This window comes from Polyodon spathula, chromosome 8, assembly GCF_017654505.1.
Source record: "Polyodon spathula isolate WHYD16114869_AA chromosome 8, ASM1765450v1, whole genome shotgun sequence".
Classification (NCBI taxonomy): Eukaryota; Metazoa; Chordata; class Actinopteri; order Acipenseriformes; family Polyodontidae; genus Polyodon; species Polyodon spathula.
The window spans coordinates 4,257,050-4,280,969 of NC_054541.1; the positions used below are offsets into that span (position 1 = coordinate 4,257,050).

Sequence of the window (23,920 nt, forward strand, 5' to 3'; positions counted from 1 at the left end):
TGGTTAAGCATAGCTGTCTTCCAGCACTAACCGGCTGGTGGAGCTACTTCCCTCCTCGCCGATGCAAGAACAGGCTGTTCTCCACAAGGCAGAAGCACTGAAATTATAGAGAGTCGGACCAGACTTGTTGATCACCATTAAGCTGCAGAGAGACGGGTATCAGAAAAATAAATAAATAAATATTTTAAAAAAACCGTTGCTTGTATGTCTCGAATTGAGGGAAAAAAACTTCAACGCACTGGTGATTGGCGTGCAACACGTCTGTGTGGTGTTTATTGTGCGATTAGAGGTTTTCGCCATCAATTCCCTTGGAGTGGCTGGAGTCATTTCGATTTTTCTACCTGTTAATGGGTGTTAATGGAGGTACGTGAACAGTTTGTCCATTTCTCTTATTTTTTTTTTTCTTCGCGGATGTTTTTGAAGTCTAATGTATTTTAAGTCTCGTGTTAGACGTGTGCGTTATGTTATGAATATTAATAAATGTGGGGTCCTACTGGCTATGGCATCTGCTATTGGTATTTGAGGAAATGGCTTTCGCAGAAAGGAATGTTATAAATGTGCTGCTGCGTGACACTTGGAAGAAGATATGTGAAGAGGGTTACACAGCAGCCGCCTGTCTTTAAAACGTAGTTTGTATGTGTGTGTGCGTGTTTGCAGTTGTGACATCTAAGTCACTTACGACGGGCCCTTTGGTATATTGCTTTTATCATTCTATGCACAGAACCTATAAGGTGATATTGAAGATGTGTTGCCATCCACAGAGCATTATAAGTAAACGCAGCCGCGGAAGATGAAAGAATGAAATGACACCCTCCCCCGGGAAACAGACACAAAATCGTCATGGCTTTTATTTAACAAGGCTCAAAACTACGTTTTTAAATATGCCCACCTTGAAATTGGCAATGGCGCTGGGTTAAGTGGCTGATGATCATATTTTTTTTTTTTTTAAATGTAAAATGTGCTCCCATAAAATCCTACGCCTTTTGCTAACATTTGTTTGTCTTAATACGGAATCAAAACCATGAGACCAGGCTTCTTGATATCAGCCTGTGGATGTTAGTAAACAGATGGGTTTTTTTGTTTGTTTTTTTTAAATACGAAATTATTTATTTCTTTTTTTTTTCCCAAACCATTCGCTCGGGTGTCACATTTTATTAGCACCGCGGTTTTTAAAGGGCAGCAATTATCCCGACACTTTTTCGAACGGAAGCGCTTACTTATAGCTGGTGACACAGTATTATTATAGGTTTAGGGGAGATCAGCCCTTGCAGTTCTTCACATGACAATGAACTGCACTCCGAGCGCTGCCTGGCTCTCTCTCCAATAAGCCGTGCGACCGCGCACATTGTAATAGAAGTTCTCAATGCCTTCAGCACCAGCAGTGCTGGACAGCTCACTGCAGTTGATTACATGTAACAGGAAGGGGGGAATGAAACCCGTTTTACTTCTATGTAACGGGGAGGCAGTGGTTTCAGCACTGATCGACTGAACAGCGCTCACTGTCAGAGTAGAGTTCACGCGTTGCATTCTCTCAAAGTGTGGAGGCTACTTGAGCAGATTAAATGATCTGTTTGTTGCACTGATAAGTGGATAACCCACCTTACATTGCGTGAGGAATGTTCTTTCCCAGTTGTGTAGGGCATCTGGGCTTGGTCTCCATTTTAGAAAGTGTCACTGATATTTCTTTTCTATCTTTTTTTCAGCTGCAAGAATGGATGTAAACAAGCGCAAATGTAAACAATAACTTGTAGACGGTGGTTTCTGGACGTTATAACAAATAAAGTAATAATTTTGAGGAGCCTTATCTTGTACAATATGTCAGCCGGGATGAATAAACCGGGATCTAAATCAACTACCTCGTTGCCTCCAGACCCCATGGATATCATAAGGAGCAAAGCCTGCTGCAGGAGAGTGCGGCTGAACGTTGGGGGGCTTCCGCACGAGGTTCTTTGGAGAACGCTGGACAGGTTACCCCGCACGCGGCTGGGGAAACTAAGAGACTGCAACACGCACGAGTCTCTTACTGAAATATGTGATGATTACAACTTGGACGATAACGAGTACTTTTTTGATCGCCATCCCGGGGCGTTCACTTCTATTTTGAATTTTTACCGCACTGGTAAGTTGCACATGATGGAGGAAATGTGCGCGCTGTCGTTCAGTCAGGAACTGGATTACTGGGGAATAGACGAGATATATCTGGAATCTTGCTGCCAAGCCAGATATCACCAGAAAAAGGAACAAATGAACGAGGAACTGAAACGAGAGGCCGAAACTATGCGGGACAGGGAAGGAGATGAGTTTGAAAACACATGTTGCGCGGAAAAAAGAAGGAAGCTTTGGGACCTTCTGGAGAAACCCAGCTCTTCTGTGGCCGCCAAGGTAACGCTAATGTTGCTTTAAATAATAACGCAAAGAGTCGTTTTATAGCACTCAACAAGAATGGTCCATCATACCTTATGAGATGTAAGTCTGTTAACCCACACACAAATGACAAAACGTGTTAAACCCAGTCGTTTTCTGTTGACTTGGTTAGACCACAAAAGTTTCAATATGGTTATGTTTGCTCAACAAGTCACTATGTTATATATGTGAACAGGACAACCCTGTTTGGGTTACACATTACTGTGTAATTATAATTCATGTTTAATAGCGTGCGACAAGGAATGCTTCCTCTCATGAAAATGTTCTTTTGAGCAGTGCTCAACTCTGTATGATACAATATCGAGTCCTATTCCCAAAACCCTAACTTAGGCCTATTTAAAGAGTATGTTTAAGTCTGTTACCTATTCATGGTCTGTTACAGATCAAAACTTAAATAACTCACAAGTTACAGCATTGAGGAATTCTTTACACTAATATTTATAAGGAAAGCAAAAACTAAAAATAAAGAAGCTGTACCAAAGATGAATGTTTGTAAATTTTAGATAGTGTACAAATTCAATTATTTATTTATATTTTGCAAAATCAGGAGAACTTGCTTTGATCAAATATGCCTAGTGTGAAAATTTAACACCTGGTTCTGTTTTGTAGCAGCTAGAGTAGAGTATGCGGTTCCCCTTTGCAGAGTAATGCTGCACTAATTCCATATCTCTGACCAGCAGGGTAGAGCCTCAGTTAGAATGTGTAACACTGCTGTCAGTGTGTGTGTACCATACTGTCAGCCATAGCAGCAACTCCACGTGCTCCTGTTCCAGACATTTTAAGGCAGGCGCACACACTGACAAAATGGTTGTTACAGGCCTAAATAGTGGACAATCAGAATGAATACAAACATCATTTTAGGTTTTCCATTTCTAATGCAGAGATCATAAATGTATGTGGTTTCGAAGGCCTTGTATTGATTTTATAAACAGATGCACACATCAAGACATGTTTTGTTTAAATTATGAACTCAAAACAATTTGCTTTCAGAGTAGTTGGGTTTACATGCACCTGAAAATCGACTCTACAGTCATAACTGTGTGAGGTTGCCATGCAGATACATCGTTAAATAGCACGACTTTAAGGACAAGGTCAATCACTTTCTCATGATAAAAATAGCTTTAAAAACCTATGTAAGCTAGACCAGGAATCATACCTGTGGCTCACAAGATCAAGTTCTTCTCACTTAATCTCACTAATCTCCAGTAGAAAGGCCGTACAAAACACACATGCGCACACACAAAATGTACATGTATGGACTACTTTAACACTAGAACCTTCGCAGTTATATTCATACCTACAACTGCCGAAGGCAGTCATTATCACGGTACATTTTAAACAACAATATTAAAATGAAAGACAATCTATCGGATATGGCTCAAAAGTTTAATTCAAGCACATCATATCAAACACCTGCACAGCCGAAACGTCATATTTAAATGAACAATTAAATATGAAAGGATTTATTTTCTTTCTTACCACGTATAAAGCACTGCTTCAAAAAATGAAAAACTATAATAAAATAAACATTTCAAAAGAAACTAGTGTGTAAAACAGGTTTATTTACGTACAAAACTGTAAAAAAAAAAGTAGTTTTTGATCTAAAACGAAAGTAACATATTGTAGCGTTTACAAGGGAAGGCAGCAGCAGGGCTGGTAGGTGATTTTTGTTAAAATGGGATGCAGGTACCCCGGCACGCACTTGTCAGACTGTAGCCTGGTGAGCAAGTCTGGGGCTATGGCATATGGCAAGCAGTTTCAACATTTAATCCTCAGTTGCTGATATCAAGAATGACATTATTGATCTCACGAATGGCATTTCTGATATCAAGAATGGCATTTTTGATATTAAGAACTGTATTTTTGATATTAAGAATTGCATTTGTGATATCAGTATTGTAATCACATTCTTGATATCAAAAATGCCATTCTTGATGTCAAAAATGCATACTAATGAGCATCCGGTTTGAATTCTTGATATCAGAAATGCATACTAATTAGGTGATAAATTGTTAAATCTCTTTTTCTTCATCTTTGAAAAGACCTGCATGTTAAAGTCACTAAGTCTGATGCTTCGTTATTGTTAGACATGTCCGTTCTGGCCCGTTCTGTAGATGAAAAAGCGTGCCTTAATACAACAGATACCCAGGATAATGTGCTTACAAATGTGTCGACTGGAAGTCTCCTGTCTTATTAGTATGCGTTTTTGAAGTCCAAAATTGAATCTGGATGTTCATTAGCATGCATTTTTGATATTGGAAATAGAATTCTTGATATCAAAAACGCCATTCTTGATATCAAAAACGCCATTCTTGATATCAAAAATAGAATTGTTGATATCAGAAATACAATTGTTAATATCAAAATAAAAGGTATTGTTTTTGATATCAATAATTCTATTTTAGATATCAACAATTGTGTTTCCGATATCAACAATTCTATTTTTGATATAAAAAAAATAACATTGAAAATTATTGATATCAGTATTAAAATTGCTGATATCAGCAATTGAAGATTAAATGTTAAAACGGCTTGCCATAGGCAGCAGCAGGGCTGGTAGGTGACGTAACCACGCTCTATCGGTATCGGCTCTATGCTTTAGTGCGAGTGGGCCCAGGTTCGTGCCCGCCTTCCGTCTGTATGTGGATTGCGGGCATTGAGATGCTACGTGGCTAGGAAGAGAGCATTGCATCAGTCTGACCAGCTCTTTGTCTATCATGGGACACGTACCCTGGGACAGCCCCTCTAGAAGCAGTGACTGTTGCATTGGATTGCGGACGCAGTCTCGACTGCGTATGGTGGTGATGGCTTACCCCGACCTGGGCAGGTAGCCGCACATTCCACGAGAGGTGAGGCTACGTCATGGGCCCTCTTTAGAGGTGCCTCCACGGCTAAGATTTGTAATGTGGCTAGTTGGGATATGCCGCATACTTTTTCCAGGTTCTATCACCTTAATGTGATAGATCCCTCGTTGCCTTCGATGGGCACAAGCGTCTTTCAGGTCGCTCGCTTGCACCGCTGACCTTTGGTCAGGCAGAGCTGAGGCATCTCTCGTGTGCTGCTGTTGTTCCCTCCCTCGCGATGGCTCTGGTATTCGTTTTCCCATAAACAATGTTTTGGTGGCCATCTTCGAATTGAAAGGGAATGTTAGTTTACCTACCGTAAACCTGGTTCCCTGAAAGAGAAGATGGCCACCAACCACAAGGTCACGTCGGTCATCATCGCAGTTTTGTCGTGAAAAGAGGTCGATCCTTCCCTCCATGACGGCTTTATCCCATTGGTAGGTGGGACTGAGGAGGTCATCGAGGGTAGGGGGGCCTATCAGCAGCTTTGATAGTAAGAGCAGGATTAGGCAGGCGTGTATCCCATAAACAATGTTTGGTGGCCATCTTCTCTTTCAGGGAATCAGGTTTACGGTAGGTAAACTAACATTCTAGTGTTAATGAAATGTAACTTTTAGATGTTACACACACACACATACATTCATACACACACAGAAATATAAATTTTAAGTAGTAAATCTTGTACTTAGTAGAAATTATATTTTATATATAGATTTTGTGTGTGTGTGTGTGTGTGTGTGTGTGTGTGTGTGTGTGTGTGTGTGTGTGTGTGTGTGCGTGTGTGTGTTGGAAAGGTAACCAGACAAACAAGTAGCTAATTCATGACATAATTCAGAATGTGCACGACAACACATTTTATTTCTCTTGTTAAATGATTTTATCTTTATGGCAACACATGAAGCTCTCCTTATGATATTCAGAGTCGTTCTTTTCCTATTTAGTAAGCAGACACTGACATTTAAATATTCCCTCCCCTAAATGACTATGAATTGAGTAATCTATTACTCCCCCCCCCCCCCCCCCCCCCCCCCCCCCCCCTCCAAATCAGAACTGCATAGCAACGCATTTCCTGAAAAGTATGACAAACACATCGCCATTGCCATGTAAACGTCGCCATTGTTTCAGTGTAGGATGTACTGCATGTATTCATTTCAGCATCTGGAATAGCACCTGCACATCCTTTTCATGTCTGCTTATCTGTTTAGTGTAACCTCTCTTGGGGGCCAATTTAATTAAATGTAGGCATTTTAGAAAAAATAAATGTTGATTTAGTTTATTGCGTTAATGAGAATTTAATTTAATAAATGGAGGAACGTATTTATTACATGTGAATTTGTATTTTTCTAAAACCCATTTTTTCCCAGCTGGAAATCATTTGAATAGGGCCCTTTGGTTATTCTGTATTAAAAGCTGTTATTTTTTTGTTTTGTTTTGTTTTTTAAAGCTGCTAATTATCAAGGTATATGTATTCGAGTTAGGTCAATACACAGGTAGTGGACAAAAAAATGTTAGCACCTGGGTAAATGAGGGACACCAAGGATATTGAAAGCAAGGGCTTCCACACAGGTGTGGCTCATGCGTTAATTAAGCAAATAACATCCCAACATGCTTACGATTATGTATAAAAATGCTGAACAGGCCTGGTTGCCTTAATAATTATATTATTAAGGCATTAATAATTATGGCTAGCATGGCTGCAAGAGGAGACCTCGTGACTTTGAAAGAGGGGTGATTGTTGGGGCGAGTTTGGCAGGCGCTTCAGTGACCAAGACAGCTCAAGATGGACTACAGAGCAGGGGAGAAATGTGATATGGTCAGATGAATCATCCTTCACCATGTTCTCGACAAATGGATGAGTGCACGTGTGGAGCCAACCTAAAGAACTCTACAGCCCTGAGTGCTTGGTTCCAACAGTGAAGGGTTCTGGTGGTTTTGTAATGTTGTGGGTGCATTTTCCTGGCATGGTTTGGGTGCACTCATTCCCTTAGAAGTCAAGGTCAATGCTAATCGATACTTAATGGTACTGAGTGATTATCTTCACCTCATGTTGCAGCATTTCTTTCCTGCTGGGGGGGGGGGGGGTCTTCTAGGATGACGATGCCCCCATCCACAGAGCACGTGTGGTCACCCAATGGTTTGATGAGCATGACACTGATGTTATCCATATGTCATGGCCTTCTCAGTCACCAGATCTGAACCCAATCGAGCATTTATGGGATATTCTGGAACAACGCCTGAGACAGCATTTTCCACCTCCATCAACCAGTTGTGAGTTGATTGACTTTCTCGTGGAAGAATGGTGCCGCATCCCTCCTGCAGAATTCCAAAGGCTGGTAGACTCTATGCCACGATGCATACAGGCCATACTGGCCCCACGTGGTGGCCCAACGCCCTATTAAGTAACTTTACATTGGTGTTTCCATTTTTTTGTCCACTACCTGTAGCACTGTTTTTTTTAAAGTTACTTTTGTTCTTCCTCAAATACATTTTTCCTTCCATTCCTAAACCCCATAGCACTGGCTAAGCCCATTGAATAAAACCAAGCAGTCTTCATATTGATCACGGTTAACTGGTCAAATTAGCAAATAAAACTAATACAGCAATCTGTCGCCACGTATCTGCCAGTCACACCCGCCCTAACCACTTATCCACCAAGCTCTTCAGCAATGCTAGTTTATTATTGAACAGAGAAGATTAGTTCAGGGATTGTAAATCCTACCAGAGTTTTTGTACACAGTTTCTGTACACTGTGTTGTATGTGATCCTTGCGCTGCCGTTGCTGGTAGCGTCATGTGAGCTGCTCAGTTTGTTGATATGTAAATAAATCCTGTTTTCCTGCGGGGGGCGTATCAACTTCAACCTCTCTCTCAATCCTGCCTGTCACTCAGCAGCAAATGCAGCCGCCCACACGGCAGACAGCTACTCTGTCACAAGCATTAATACCCTGTATCTTTCTAAACAAGGGATTCAGGAGAGCTCCCTAATAAAAACGGAATCTCCAAAAAATAATTGTGTGAATATAGAAATGGTTACAGCTGTGTATAATGGTATTTAAAACAGGATTAATTTATCTGCCTTTTTACATATCCATCCTTACTCTTGTCCCTCCGCAGTCCCTTTCAGTCACTGAACACAGTGTTCTGCTAATCTGTTTTTAATGGGATGTAGTGTAGGAAAACAAAGTAGGGTTCAAAGAAAGAAACACATCATAATGATGTCTTTGCATAAATGATATGTGGGCATGCAGCTTTGCTAGACTGCTGTGCTTTCCTGTACTACTACATCAGGCTGTAGTGTTAAGAGTTCAGCTCTGTTTAACTAGTGAACTCATTGATCAGACTTTTAAAACAGGTATGATTTGGTGTTCTGTATTCTTGTGTTTTGATATGGGACAGGGCTTATGAAAGTGAGCCATTCACTTTTCTCGATATAAAAATAGGCTGTACAGTACAAAATTAATACTGCTTTCAATTCAGCTGGCATATGCAGTTCTGTTCAATTTCTCAGTTGATTTATTCATTGATAGTGTCAAGTTTGAATGGCAGGTACCTCAGCCAATAACAAATCTCTATTGTGTGTGTGCCTAGCCACAGCATAGCTTTTTTTACTTATTCTGTAGTTTTTGGTAAAAACACATGGCACACAACACTATTAAAGCGCTCTTGTTAAAGCGCTCTTGAACTCTTGTTAAACAGTTGTTTGTGATTTTGTGTTTTGTTTTTATGGCACTTTAAAAACTACCTGATCATCAGTATCAGAAAAGGTTGGACAGCATCCAATATTATATGTACACTTTATTTAGTAATGTCTACTTTTACTCACAGCACATACTGTATAAATCTGTTTTACTTCATGTGATGTCATACTAGTTATAAAACACAAGAATGGGTTACAGCTGTTGCCTACTCCCCGGAACACCTTTTCCTGCTACAAATAAATAGAATGGTAGTACTGGAGATTTTCTCTAACATACAGTGCCTATAGGAAGTATTCACCCCCCTTGGACATTTTCACAGTTTGTTGTGTTACAACCTGAAATCTTGATGCTTTCAAACGGGATTTTCTTTTCCTTTGATTTATACAGCCTACTCAACACTTTGAAGAGGCAAGAGAATTTGGGCTTTGACTGGGCCACTCTCGGTCATTCACTTTCTTGTTTTTTAGCCACTCCAGTGTCACTTTGGCTGTGTGCTTGGGGTCATTGTCCTTCTGAGAGGTGAATCTCTGTCCTAGTTTTAGGTCTTTTGCAGACTGAAGCAGGTTTTCCTCAAGGAATTGCCTGTATTTAGCTCCATACATTTCGCCCTCTACCTTGTCAAGCATCCCAGTCCCTGCCAATGAAAAGCATCCCCATAGCATGATGCTGCCACCACCATGCTTCACAGTAGGAATGGTGTTACCTGGGTGATGTGCTGTGTTGAGTTTGCGCCAGACATAACGCTTTGCATTTAGACTAAATAGTTCCATTTTTGTTTCATCGGACCACTAAATCTTTTGCCACATCTTTTCAGAGTCTCCCACATGCCTTTTTGCAAATTCCAAGCAGGATTTTACATGGGCTTTTTTCAGAAATGGCTTCCTTCTTGCCACTCTTCCATACAGGCCAGATTTGTGGAATACCTCAGCTATTGTTAACACATGGACAGTTTCTCCCATCTCAGCCATGTAATGCTGTAGATCTTTCAGAGTTGTCATTGGCCTCTTGGTGGCTTCTCTGACCAATGCCCTTCTTACCCGGCTGTTCAGTTTGGGAGGACGGCCTGCTCTAAGCAGATTCTGAGTGGTGCTGTATACCTTCCACAACTTTATTCCGGAGTTGTGTTGAAAGCTGCTTGGTTTTCATGGTAGTATCTTTGCTTTAAATGCACTACCCAACTGTGGGACCTTACAGAGACAGGTGTATTTAATCTGAAATCATTGAACCACTTTTATTGCACACAGATGGACTCCATTTAACTTATTGTGTGAATTCTGAAGGCAATTGGTTGCACCTGAACTTATTTAGGAGTGTCACAGCAAAGGGGGTGAATACTCATCTAATAAGTATTTTATTTTTAATTGATTTGTTTCCCCCCTCCCCCTATTTTTTACACATTGAAAGTGTTGAGTAGGTTGTGTAAATCAAAAGGAAAAAAAATCCCAGTTAAATGCATCAAGATTTCAGGTTGTAACACAATCAACTGTGAAAACGTCCAAGGGGGGTGAATATTTCCTATAGGCACTGTACGTTAGAGAAAATCTCCAGTCCTACCAATTCACCCAAAATGTATGCATACAGTGTATGTATTTTACAGGTTTGAGGTTGATCTTCATATTTGGAACTGGAATTTTCTCTGCTGATATGGGGCCCCTGTGTTGTACACATCTTTTTAAAATAACACACATGTTTGTTTGTGTCTGTTGTGACTGATAGTGTAAAGTGTCTGGTGTTTTTCTGGGTTTTTCTTGTCTAAATGGGGATGTCTTCAGGGGCTGTTCCAGGACGTCCTTGAGAACTGGAGGTTTGATCTTCAGCGTCTGGCCTGGGGTATTGCATTTATCAAAACAGATGATGTCAATAGATTATAGGCATGGTTTTATTTAGCCTTTTGATTTATGACAGCAATTATTCACATTTAAAAAAAGTGGACAAATTGTTTTTGTACCAAAAAATCAATACGTGCCTTAACACTGTCAACAGTGAAGGAATCTTGAATAACACTGATTTATTTGACATGTTAAGGACATTACATTTTCTGGAGAGATATTTCTGTGCAGTCTTGGATATTGAAGCACCTTCCAACCGAGCTCCTGTTATCAGAACTGTTTAAAAGTATATCAAATCCACCTACCAATGACTCCCAACAGGAAGTATTTACATATCCCTTTCGGTCATGATTTTTACATTTCATTTTGGGGGGGGGGGGGGTTGTTTTTTTAAAAGCAGCATGGGGTTCGAGAACGTGTCCTGACAATACTTTCAAAGAAACATATATTTTCATTATAAAGTAGATACATAAATAGGAATTAACATGGTGCAATTATGCATGCAGTTACAGCATAATTACTGAACAGATCTCAAGGATGCTCTGTGCATAACATGAGCCAGTCATGTTTTGGACAGCTCACAAACATAAAAGTCTGTGCTACAGTTGGAAGGTTTTTTCCAATATTTTTTCCAATGAGCAACCTCTTAAAACAATTGATTTCTACTTATTTGAAGTTGTATATTTGTCCCCAGACGAACCATTACAACCATTAGGAACCACTAGAAATATAATACATTTAATCTCCAAGCAATCCTTCATAGTTGTCATCTAGTACATATTGCTACACTTTGTGAAATGGTGGGGATCTTTTAAGAATGTATAAATATCAGTTGGCATTGTTTCTGAATAGTGATTAGGCCTATGCCTGGCAGTGATACCGAATCAAGAGCGTGGCAAGGGACATACAGCAGATTCTTTGATTTATTATATGGGAATAATGGAGTCACTCCTGCCAAATAAGTTTTGAGCTTTCACTGAGACAGATTAGCTGAATTGGTTCTTATTTGCTGTCATGTTATCAGGGTTTGATAGCATACAATACAATTATACAGTAGGGCAATGCAGACTAATGCACCGAAGCATTTTAGTGTGCGTTACAGATATCTAAGGGACAGTTTAAATACTCTACTGTGCCTTGCAGTTTTGCATCCTTTATCGTATAGATGAGACCCCGTGGAATCATTTTTTTTACTGTATGTTTGGTCTATTCTAAATACATGTGGAGAGTTTTACAGACTACTTATATTACTTATTTTACAGAATACTTATATACTACAGACTACTCATTTGTGCACTTCTTCTCATTTTAGTTTATTCGGTTATTAAGCGGGAATAGTAAAATTACCCCAAAAAATGAACAGAAAAAACAATTCTGTGTTATAACAATGTGTGTATGTTGGGGGGAATAAATGAACAGAATAATATTATTTGTTAGGGTTGGGACATCAGGTTTTCAGATGTAGTTTGTTTCTTGCTTTTGCACAAATGCATGTATTTGAATACAGCATATAATATGCAATTTTTTTTTATGTATTGTTTAGCTGATTTTGGTTGATAATTAAATGCATTTGGACCAATTGTGTCTTTGTTTAGTATTTGCAAATCAAAATGAAAAAACCAAAATGTGGATTGATTAAAAGTTTGAATCACAGTTGGTGCTGCATATTCCAGCTGGCATCTAGTGTCTGGCAGAAGCCTGCTAGAGCTGGAAGCTGACTGGCTGATGGTAACGAATTGTTTTCTAATAGCAATAATGCCTGTCGATTTGAGGGCTGTACCGTGTGGTAGCTGATCTTGACTTTCCTTACATATTTGAATAGTGAGGTTTCCTCAGTGTACCTGTCATTTATCAGAGCAGAAAACTGGTTACTGATTCCACCTCTAATTGCTACTGTGATGCAGATTTATTTTCCTTAAGTATTCATCTGCATATTTTAATTTAAGAGTAAATAAATATTTGTTTAAAAATAAACAAAGACCCAGTTGGTCCACATTTATTTCATTATCCACCAAAAATAGCCAATCAGTACTTTGCACCGATGAAAGCAATCCTTTATTAGCATCTGCAGATTTTGTGGCATGCACCATTCAGAGTTGCTTAACGGACGAATGGCAGGAATGGTTGGCGTTTGGGGGTAGAGGCACCTGGCCTCCGACTGAGAACTACTGTACTGAAAGCTTTGTATGCTTCACTGTATTTTAAAAACATACATTTGTTTCTTTTTTTTTTTTTACCAAGCTAAAGATGAATGCATGTGGTGTGTTAATGTTGGTGTGTAGATGTTGGCGCACGGGATATAAATGAGTCTGTGTAGCACGAATATTTAATTGTAGTTAGACACGAGGATGGCACAATCATTTCACGTGCAGATTAAAAGGGGTATTTGTATGTGAGCACGGAGAAGTGCACAAATGAGTTCACGTGCAGATGTACCGAGATTCCAAATTAAATGATTGATTCACAATCGAGTCTCGATACACCTGCATAAATGATGCAGTGTTTCACTCGCTCGGGGTTGTGTGTACGGTGAGTGGAGAACGTGAGAGAGAAGGATAGGAAAAGTAAATAAAAAAGTACTAACAATTGCTATTTTGTGCTGGAAGGATCAACACGACACTTGTCTGTTTGTTTTGACTCACCGTGTTTGTCTGTTTGTCCGCTGTTTGTTTAGTGTTAATCCATTTTGTTTGTCTATTTATTTTGGCCTCAAGTGCCGTGTGCTGTTTTTGTTTAAACCTTTTATTTGTTTTATTCAATAAACGCACTGAGCGCAGCCATTGTGTCTCAGTTTCATCCGCCAATACTGCCTGTTTGGGTGTTCCTTTCTGGCCTGAAGGCAGCCTGTTCACAGCACAGATGACCTTTATGTAGCTTATTGGATTGTCTCTGCTTGAAGTAAAACCTGCTCTGAGAAGGTAACTACATTCTGCTTTCAAGCACCTATATACAGAACTGTGACTGCATTCACAGTGCACACCATGGGCTGGAGCATTGTGTATGGGGTGTCTAGTAGAGAATTTACTTCTGTTTCATTACCTAAATGTTTAAACTTGAGTTTAAGCACTTTAAAACTTTAACATACTGTGAATGTTTGTAACCAATCAGAAAAGAAAGATTCTTTCCATGGCCTTTTATAAACAACTGTGCATCAGACTGCATGCACACCATTTAATTGTACTGTATATGAAAATGTCAGTGAAGAAATATGAAGTATGAGATAAATTGGCCCACACTGTACACTTACTGCTATATAAACACTAAGGCTAACACCTAGACTTGGTTAAACGTTTAGGCATAAAGGTTTAATACTCGTCTAACGTTTTAACATCTCCACTTTAAACTATTGATATATATTTTCAAAGCATTTTCTTTATTCTTAAATTAACTCCTATTTTGAAAGAAGAAAAAACTAAATTAACAGGTGTTTTACCTCTTTCAAAAAACAAGAGTTAATTAGACTGGAGTAAACGCTTTGAACCTGTAGCCCCTAGTCTCCATGTGGACCAACTGGTTAAAGAGCAGTTTGGTATTAGAGGGATTCATAGTTTAAAGTTTAAACGCCATCTAAACAGGTTGTCTGAACATTATTCAATGTGTATTCATAGTGCACACATTAGCGTTGTACACAGGTAAGCACAGGTAGTCTTATAGACATGGGTATTGTTTAGGAAACTAAACAGAATGTAACACCTGGAATAGATATGTAATATCAGCATTAACTAATGTTTTCTTTTCTGTTTCAGTCATCAAATTCTGGTGAAAAAGTTTAAAGTAACCCTGTGGCTTTAAAAATCAAGCACAATCGAACTTGACCGCAGCTATGGCCAAAGGTTTTTATGATTGAAACATTGTCTCAAAGTGTTCAGTCTTTATCACCCAGAAACCAAAAAGGGCCACATTTTCTGTCTCAGGTCAAAGTGAAGGGCATTGTTGGCACAGAAAGTGTAAAGCCGCCATCTGAAGTGGTTTGTGAGATAGCGAGTAGCAGCTGGAATCGTGCTGGCTGCTGTGGTTTCACTAATGTCTATAAATACTCCCCATGGGTATGCGCAATGGTCTTGGTGGTCTCATCCCAGCCCTCATTGAACAGCAGTGTAATCCACATCACAAAACCACCTTCCAGTCCAGCACAGTGTATCAGCTTTTACCGAGCCTAAGACTGAACGATCTCAAATGTGATCGACGGGTTAACATCGCACTGCTGCCGCACTGAAGCTTAGTAAATCGGGCCCACAGGCACCCCTTATTCTCCGCCCCCCCCCCCCCCATCTCTGTCACAGGATGACAGATGAGGATGTTTTTTATCAGCGCGGCTGTGGCTGTGACTCTTATTGTTTGTACCTTGCAGCGGTGTCTTGGTCTGTCTGTTTGCTTCTTTTTTTTTCTTGAGTTTGTAGCTACAGTTTTGCATAGCCTGTTGCAGCATCTGATACCTTGACCTACGGGCATGGCTGAATTTATTACATTTGTCCTCAGCTCTATGGGAAGAGCCGGCTGCAGAATACTCTTTGTTTACTAACATACAGCTATGCCCAAAAGTTATATATGTCTAAGTGTCTTTTTATTGGTAAGCATCCAGTAGCTGTCCTGTGCAGAGGAAACGTGATCTAAGGCAGCAGATCACTAGACATGCTGGCTTTTACTCCTATAACAACACATTGGCTAGCACAGGCTACATATATCTTTGGCAGGCAGGGCTCCTGAACTGTGGAAAGCACCTTAACACAGAAACATTGCAAGAAAACCAGTGTTTGAGTGATTGCAAGCATCATGCAAGGTAACAGTAAAAACGAAGAAGAAAACAACTTCTGAAGTTACTTTTTTTTGACACGCTTTTAAAAAGAACTGTACATGAAGCAACTTAGCCTCGTTGAAGGTAGGGTCATTCACTGTTCTAATTAGATGACTTTGTACCTCCTAAAATAACTTTATTCCATTCATAAAGTTAGCCTTCACCTCTGCACTTGCTTCAGAATAAAGCCCAAAGCGTATTACATGTTCCTCTGAGGAGGCTTGAGTTTTGCAGCAGGGTTTTTTTTTGGATGAGCTAACTTTGGATTCAACCCAAATGTCATTTTATCTGAAAGTCAGATTTATTTTCAGAGTTTAATTTTTTTCCAATATGTTAGATTACAGGATTGGGAATATGATTGGTTTCAGACCAACTTAATCACACTAACATTATCTGTGCCCAGTTAGTTTATCATAATAAAAGCACAGCAAAGTATAACAGAGTGAAAGAATAGCTAGGCATGGTAAAGCAAAGGCAAGCATTGTAAATAATAATGAGGCATGGTAAACCATAGGCAAGCATTGTAAATAATAATGAGGCATGGTAAACCATAGGAAAGCATTGTAGCAATATCTATTTTCCAAGCTATACAATATATAGTTTGAAATGAAAGAATATTGAAATATTCATTTAAATTGAAAGAATATTCATTGCAGTGTATAATAACACTCTGTCAAGACATATCAACATGTGCTTGATCTAACAGTTTTCATCTCTCAGTTTCTGTCTCTTGGCAGCCTTACATACAAATATTGTACAAGGCAGCAATCCTAAAACAATGACATAGTCCTGACATCCATCTAGAAATATATTATATTTACACCCCTTTTAGAAGTTACTAGATATTAAGCTGTAGTACTATAATATAATATAGCAAATACAAGATCTGCTTTGTAATGGGATCATGTAGAGGGGTCATGTTTTTTGTAATGGGATCATGTAGGGGGGGTCATGTTTTTTAATCTAAGAAGTTGTAGCTCCCGTTACACTTGCAGGTGCCCTAAAAGATTGTTAATTATCCCTACATACCCAGGGGACACATGATATTCCTGTAATATAGTGTCACTCTCCCAGCAACAAGCCAACATGTATTTTGTTACAGCTTTTCAGTAAAGTCATTTTAATACATACAGGCTCTTCAATATTGTCTAAGTCTTATTTAACAACCAAGCAGACATGTTTGCAGCAGATAAACATGCTGGTCACACCTGAGTGCATTGCATTACTGGACCTGTTGCATGCTTAACAGAATTCATCAAGACTGCTGGGCGGTACAGGAACTAGATATACTGTACGCATTAGTTGTTTATTTCTATATTTTTTCAGTTTATAAGTGGGGGAGGAAGCTTGTGGCAGCTTCGGGGAATGGACAGCAAAGCAGATATGCAGTAGCCATTTTTTGAAGTTGTTTGGTCTTTTCACATGAACGACGGTCTTGTCTAATACGTTCTGCCGTGGCTTCGCATAGCTCACATTTTATGTAAATGAAAGATGCGCACATTGGATAAAATATGCATTTCATTTTTAACAGTAGTTTTTTTCTTAGCATTTGTAAACAACAAAATTGCCGAACTCCATTTTGCACCCTAGTTTGGTATGCCTCACCGCCTGTTGAAGGAGCGCATCCAACACAGGTGAAAAAGAAATGCTGCTTTTCCTATGGCACACATGCTTTCAATGTCAGCAATACATATTAGGTAAGATTTACTGGAATTATTTCATTAGCACCTTCGACTTTTAAACCACAATGGCTAATTTACTAATGTAACTCCTAACCGGAGAATACTGCCAGCTGCTGCTCTTTTGTCTGTGTTTACATACAGCAAACCATTTCATACAAGTCATTTAAGACTCCTGACACTAGTGTGAAAGCCAATGTAACTCAATCTGGCTAAATACAGTACTCCAGTCAAACCCATCTACTGTAGCCCCGGGCTCCACCATGTGAAATATAACACCTGCAGTACATCAATCTGAATGCTCCAGCTGGTACTGACTGATTCCCTTGCTGCGGTAACCCTGGGCACCGGAACGTGCACAATACTATTATATCAGAGTATGTTTATTAGGCCTGCCAACAAATTAGGGCTGTATCTCTGTGTCACAATGCCTGGCAGGCACCCAGCCAAAATATCCTGAATTTATATGCAGCTTGTTACCATTTACACACAAACATTAAAAATATTTTAAAGAAACCTAAAGCACTTGTAGTTAAACAAGCATTCTGTCAATCTTACCTCTTTTACATGTCCATTAACTACACCAGTCTCAAATCAGCAGTTTTGAAAGAAACACATTCTAATAGCTGTTACTAGTGTGGGTTTAGAGGAAGTTTCCATTTTCTCTGCCTTTTTCACAGGATATATGTTACACTTTCACTTCCTGGGTCATTTCCCCTTAGCAGTGTCTTCTGGGTCATGTGACTGGCTGAAAGCATGTCAGTCAATAGCAGGAGTAGCTGGTTGGTTATTGACCAGAAAAAAGCCATTAAAGAGTTGGGAAAATATCACCTTACAGGTGATGAAGCAGCAAGTGTAAGATAGTGCATGTTTTAAATACAAACACATGTTTACAATAACAGGTTTGTCTGTAACAATTGACATTGGAGACCTATATAATGAATGGAAGTACACAGGCTGTAAGAGTTATGGAATTATTGTGTTAGCTAGTCATTGATAGATTCAAGCATGTCAAGCATTGATTTGAAACACTGAAAAAAGACTTCTAATCAGAACAACTGACATTGGAATTTGTTAAGTTTCTTTTAGTATTTCTAAATATGAATGTTAATAGTTATGGATGGTCAATCAGTCAACCAATGTTTATTTTATATAGCACCTTTCATAGTGGAACACCATCACAAAGCTTTTTACAAGATAGTGAGGAACAATGCATAATGCATTTAATATAGTGAAATACAGGGCATAGTGCATTAAATACAACATTTAAAAAAATAGCAATTTAGACAACAATTAATAACAGATACCAGGGTTAGACAGAATTAAAAGCAAAAGAGAACAAGTGGGTCTTGAGAGTTGATTTGAAGCGAGCGATTGTGGGAGCTGCACGAACTAAGGCTGGGAAAGAGTTCCAGAGAGTCGAGGCCATGAAGCTAAAAGAGAGCTCTCCGAGTGTGACGCGCTTTTGCTTGGGTATAACAAGCAGGCCAGAGCCAGAGGACCTCAGCTTGCATGTAGGGACATAGTGGGTCAGCAGGTTGGAGAGATATTGTGGACCTGTGTGATGAAGGGCCTTGTAGGCAAGCAGGAGAATTTTGAAAGTAATTACAGGTAGCCAGTGCAGCTGGGCAATACAGGGGGTAATGTGATCGTGTTTTTACATCTGGTAAGGATCCTAGCAGTGGCATTTTGAACCCGCTGCGGTCTGTCTATGGTGCGTGATAGAAGACCACCGTAGAGAGAATTGCAGTAGTGGAGTCGAGAGGAGATGAATGCATGACAGAGTATCTCTGCATCCAGGAGGGAAAGGTTGGGAGGGACCTTTGGCCTTTGATGTTTCAGAGGTGGTAGAAGGAGGATTTGACTACAGAGGAGATTTGGGCGTCAAAGGAGAGGTACACCAAGGCTTCGTACAGTGGGGGAAGGCAGATGCAGTTTCCGAGGTTCAAGGCAGCAATATTGAGATTCTTGAGTTGAGTTTTCAATCCTACTAGAAATTGTTCAGATTTGTTGGTGCTGACCTGAAGAAAATTGGCACGCCTCAATGTCTTGGATGTAAGCTGAGAGCTGAACCATGGCAGAGGGACCTCCATGGTCTAGTTTTAGGTAGAGCTGGGTGTCATCAGCATAGGAGTTAAGGCCACTAATGTTTGATCCAATCACACATATATTTAACCCTGTTCTCCAGTATTTTTATTCGGACAGTTTTTTATAATTTACTTTGGGAGGATTTTCCCCTTGTGCAAGAAATACAGTATTTGCTCAGTAATAAGGTCAGTATTAATTTGACTGCTCTTTCAACTCACTGTTCAGAGGGAATGAAAATGCCAGTGTCCACCCCCAGGTGCACCCCTAGCAGACATTCTTCTAGAAATTCTTCTAGGGCTCCTTCTAGAAATTCTACCTGACTCAGGTTTGTTCCCAGCGGGTTAAATGTACTGGTGACTTTACTAAACATGTCAGATTTCCAAACAGTAATACATTAGAATTGGGAACACCCATCATGGTATAATACTTGTGGAAATTCCGAGGGAAGAGTTATTTTAATGGTTACACTCTGGTGTACCTGTTGTACTTGGAGAGTATGATTCGGAGAGCTCCGTTGAGGCCACAGCAGTGCTTTTGAACTAAGTGTTAAAAAGTCACCTGTATATTATTGGAAAATGATACAAAGTTAATCTAAATAGCAAGGATAATAAATTAATTAAGATAACTGATATTTTTCATGAAGCTTTTTTGTAACTGCAGCTTGGCAATCAAGAAGGAAAGCGTTACATGAACAATGTGTTTGAAAGTCTTCACAGACAACGGTACGGGATGGGTAAGAGACGTTTAGTCTGACTTTCAAACAAACAGACAATCAAACAATATCTGTAAGGATCTGGCTGCTCCCCTTGCACAGTGACACCTAAGCAGGTAAGTGAAGGAATCCATTGCTTAGAAATTGCAATAATGTAAACAGCAGGAGACGTGCTTTGGATCATGAGCGGACAGACTTGACTTTTGCTTATTTTATATAATTCCATTTTTCTGGGCTTGTTGCCACAGGAGATTTATATAAATCCAGTATTCTCATGTTTTTATAAAATATCCACCTATTGTGTCCTTGTCTGAATTGGCTTTCCGTGAGATTTGTCCTGTATACTATTATTAAGGGTTTTTTCAATAGTTTTTTTCTTTGTTCGGATTGGATTACATTAAAAAAAAAAACAGAATTTGTCTGCTTACATTATTGCGAAAAAAAATCTGATCTTTTTTTCAATTTATCAAACTCCTTTCAAACAAAATCTATTTTTTTTCATTTGACAAACTGTGCTTCCTTTTAAAGATGTAACTATGAAGGTTTTAAAATCTTTTTTTTTGTGTGTGTGTGTGTTCTGTTAACATTAACAGCATTACCACTGGTCCCTCTCCTTCAGGTTGAATATTTTAGTTGTTTTATTCCTCAATTTGGAATATGCTTAAGAAAAAAAATGTTTTCGATCCAAAAGTGTTGGATTGAAAACAGGCTATAACCCTAAAATTGAAACTGTAACTTATGATTATTGTTTAATAAATAACTGAGTTTCCCAATTCTTATGGTCTGAGCCAATATACGTAGTATCATGGAGAAAGCCTGGTAAAGCACAAGAAAGTTTTAAAATTCCATCCACACAACTGAAGAGTAGAATCCCAAGGGGGGAGATGGGCAAAGAGATATTTTAAAATGTGTTGTCATTAAAGTTGAGTGCAGGGAGAGAAAGGGAATACATTGAGCACTCATCACTGGCTTGGGTGTACATTGATCCGCAGGCAGACTGTCAGACCTCCATGCCTCATCTCTCCTGTCTCTCAATCGCCCACGATCAGATTGCAATCTTTCACTACCTTGACTCTCTGCTCAGGTCAGGCCTGTGGGGTTCTTCATCCATGACTATAAAACACTAGGCTGTGTTCAATTCCTGCACTGAATAGCTTTCCTATATGTCAGGATATTAGACATTTTTTATTTTTTATTACTACATGTCAGTAGAGACAAACAGCACACACAAACCATTGCTTTTCTTTTGTGATAAAGCCCCAAACACCACAACATATTGTTAACAAGGCCTATTGTATAAATGCATATACTCCTTTTAAACATTGACTTATTACTGTGTATGCAATGATCTTTCTGTTTTCATACACTTCCATATATGGATGGATGTTAGTTTGGCTGTTTAGATGTTTTCTCTAGAAATCTCATGTCCCACAAATCGAACAACTTGTATATGAGTATACACCTTAATAATGAAGGGGGAATGAGACATGCACAAATGCAGCTTGTACTTGCAAAGCATTCCTTCTAGAAGCATTATCATTTGCAAATTGGATTATTTATTCATTTTATGTGCTTTGGACATTTTGCCGATTTTTGATTTAGTTTTGTTTTAGTTTTGCAATGTGCAATAACATGTAAAAAAAAAAAATCGAACCCCAATCAAAGCTCTAGTAAATCTAGTAATTATTCTTAGTAAAAAAACGTAAAGTTCAATATATTCATGTTTCAAGCAAAAGTATTTTTATACTTTAATCTTATTAGTGCAAAATCAATAAAGCAATTGATTTCATAAAAGGACCCCTTTCCTATCTTACATGGGCATGGACAGGGACCAAAAGTTTAATACTCTGACTTAATACTCACTAGCTCTCATGTGTATTACTCACTCTAATCAATTGCAGCCCCATGGGGAATCAGCATGAAGGAACACGGGCTGGGAGTTTGACCTGCAGAGGATTGCAGCTGTGCTTATTCCATGTACCCAAGGAACAAAAACACTGTGGTTCCTGGATTGAATTGTGCTGTTATTGCTAACAGTGATGTACATAATTACAGAAACGCTGCTCAGTGGGTGATATGTAAAACATATAAATGCGTACGTAACTTCTAAAAAGGTGTATTCTATCATACTGCACGTGTTTTTTGTGAACGTGCAGGTTTGGCTTCATATGTTGGCTTATGCACCTGTGAGTTTGAATAAGCACATAGCACTGATACTGCAATGGCTGAGGATGAGTGCAAATAAACAAAAAGTTATTTGCATAGGAGTAACCCAGTGCCTCAGCAAATTACTTTCTAAAGAAAGAAGGCTTCGGTACCATTAGGTAGCATTAAACAGAGAGTCAGGTGGGTCATTGCAACACCATGATCTGGACGCCCTGCTTCCAGAACGATGTCGACCTTCACTGATGAGTCTGATGGTTTGACACTGATGAACTGTGCTCTGATCGGTAAGCATAGTAATATAGTATATGTGGGGGGAGTGAATTGCATGTCAGTAAAGCAGCCTTGTTGTTCCAGATGAAGAGATACAATCACCCGAAACCCCAGGATACTCTACCTGGAAATGTCAAGGTTTTATCAGGACCACCCTCTCGACTGGGTGGAGTCGACCCAACACCAGAACTCAGTGTGGTTGATGTAGCAGGGACCTGAATTTGTGAATAGCTGCAGGATACATTCAAGTTGCTGTTGTTATGATCATCATAGAAGTTAATGGATCAGTTGGGTGTCCTCTTTGCAGTGATAGACAAATTGTAAGTAGGTGTGTTTTGGTTGAGGACTTGTCTTAGAAGAATGATCTGACCCTGGTCCTGATGGAAATTCCAGCAATGGTTTGGTTTTATGGTTTTCAGTTAGATGTGTCGATTCAAGAGGCTTTGTGCTCGTGGAGGAGCCAGTTAGTGTTAACCCATACCGCCCCCCCCCCCCCCCCCCCCCCCCCACACACGCCTTCTGATTGATTAATCTGCAAGGAGCTATCATGCCTGACTATTCCTACAAAAAAAAAAAAACACAGAAATGAAAATTTACAGTTTAATTATCTTCCTTTACAACAATAATAAAAGAAGTCAGTGCCCATGTTGTAATGGAGGTTACGTTATCCTTCTCAAACATGAATAAGAGACAGAAAGGCATTGTGGTAAAGATGCCCTGCAGTTGGAATAGTCTGCCAGAAGGGTGGAGAGATAAATGAAATGGATTTAGAAAGGTTGTCCTTGAAGGCTGTGGTGCATTAATGATATAAATCCAGTATCCGATGTGGCTGGTAATCTGCTAAACATGGAAAAGAAAGAGGCTGTGCTTGAAATGCCCTTGCCCTTTGATCCTGCCTCCCCATGCACCTGGATTACACTGTGTAACAATTTTTTTTTTTAATTTACAGTAGAATCATAAATCTCAAAAAACTACTCACTTCTAAATCTTTTGTAGTCATTTTTGTATTACTTTAGTATAAATACATATTAATTTGGATTCATATGTTGTTTTTTTCTGACTTTATGAGAACGAAAAGACACAAATTCGCCCGTTTTCTCGTTGGAAATAGTGATATTTTGAAATTTACCTGTCCTGGTCACAAAAGCAAAGTTTGTGGGGAATAATAGCCATTTTTTATACTTTTGAGGCATAAGCAATTAGGAAATAACACTTATTACCCAGGAACAAAAATTGTGTTACATAGTGTTATTTTTATTTTTGGTCCCGCTTCACAGTCTATCACCCTAAGAAGAACCCTCCACTTCCAAGCATTGTAACCAGCACAAGGCTGGTCCTCTTTACATCAAGCAGCAAGCATAAGCTACTTGGTCCAGAGCTACACTGCTTGCCTGAGTACTTTCACTAGATCCTCAGC

General features: G+C 39.3%; 1 protein-coding gene across 2 annotated transcripts in view; it reads left to right on the forward strand.

Moving 5' to 3' along the window:
* Positions 1-229: 229 nt before the first annotated feature.
* Positions 230-23,920, forward strand: part of LOC121319213 (potassium voltage-gated channel subfamily B member 1-like) — a 108,065-nt gene continuing 84,374 nt past the window's right edge. The window contains exons 1-2 of one of the 2 annotated variants that reach the window (XM_041256414.1): positions 230-363; positions 1,704-2,382. In XM_041256414.1, coding sequence (XP_041112348.1) covers positions 1,816-2,382 — 567 coding nt within the window. In that variant the 5' untranslated portion in view covers positions 230-363; positions 1,704-1,815. Of the gene's footprint in view, positions 364-1,606; positions 2,383-23,920 lie in introns of those variants that run through there. The other variant, XM_041256415.1, reaches the window with a different exon arrangement.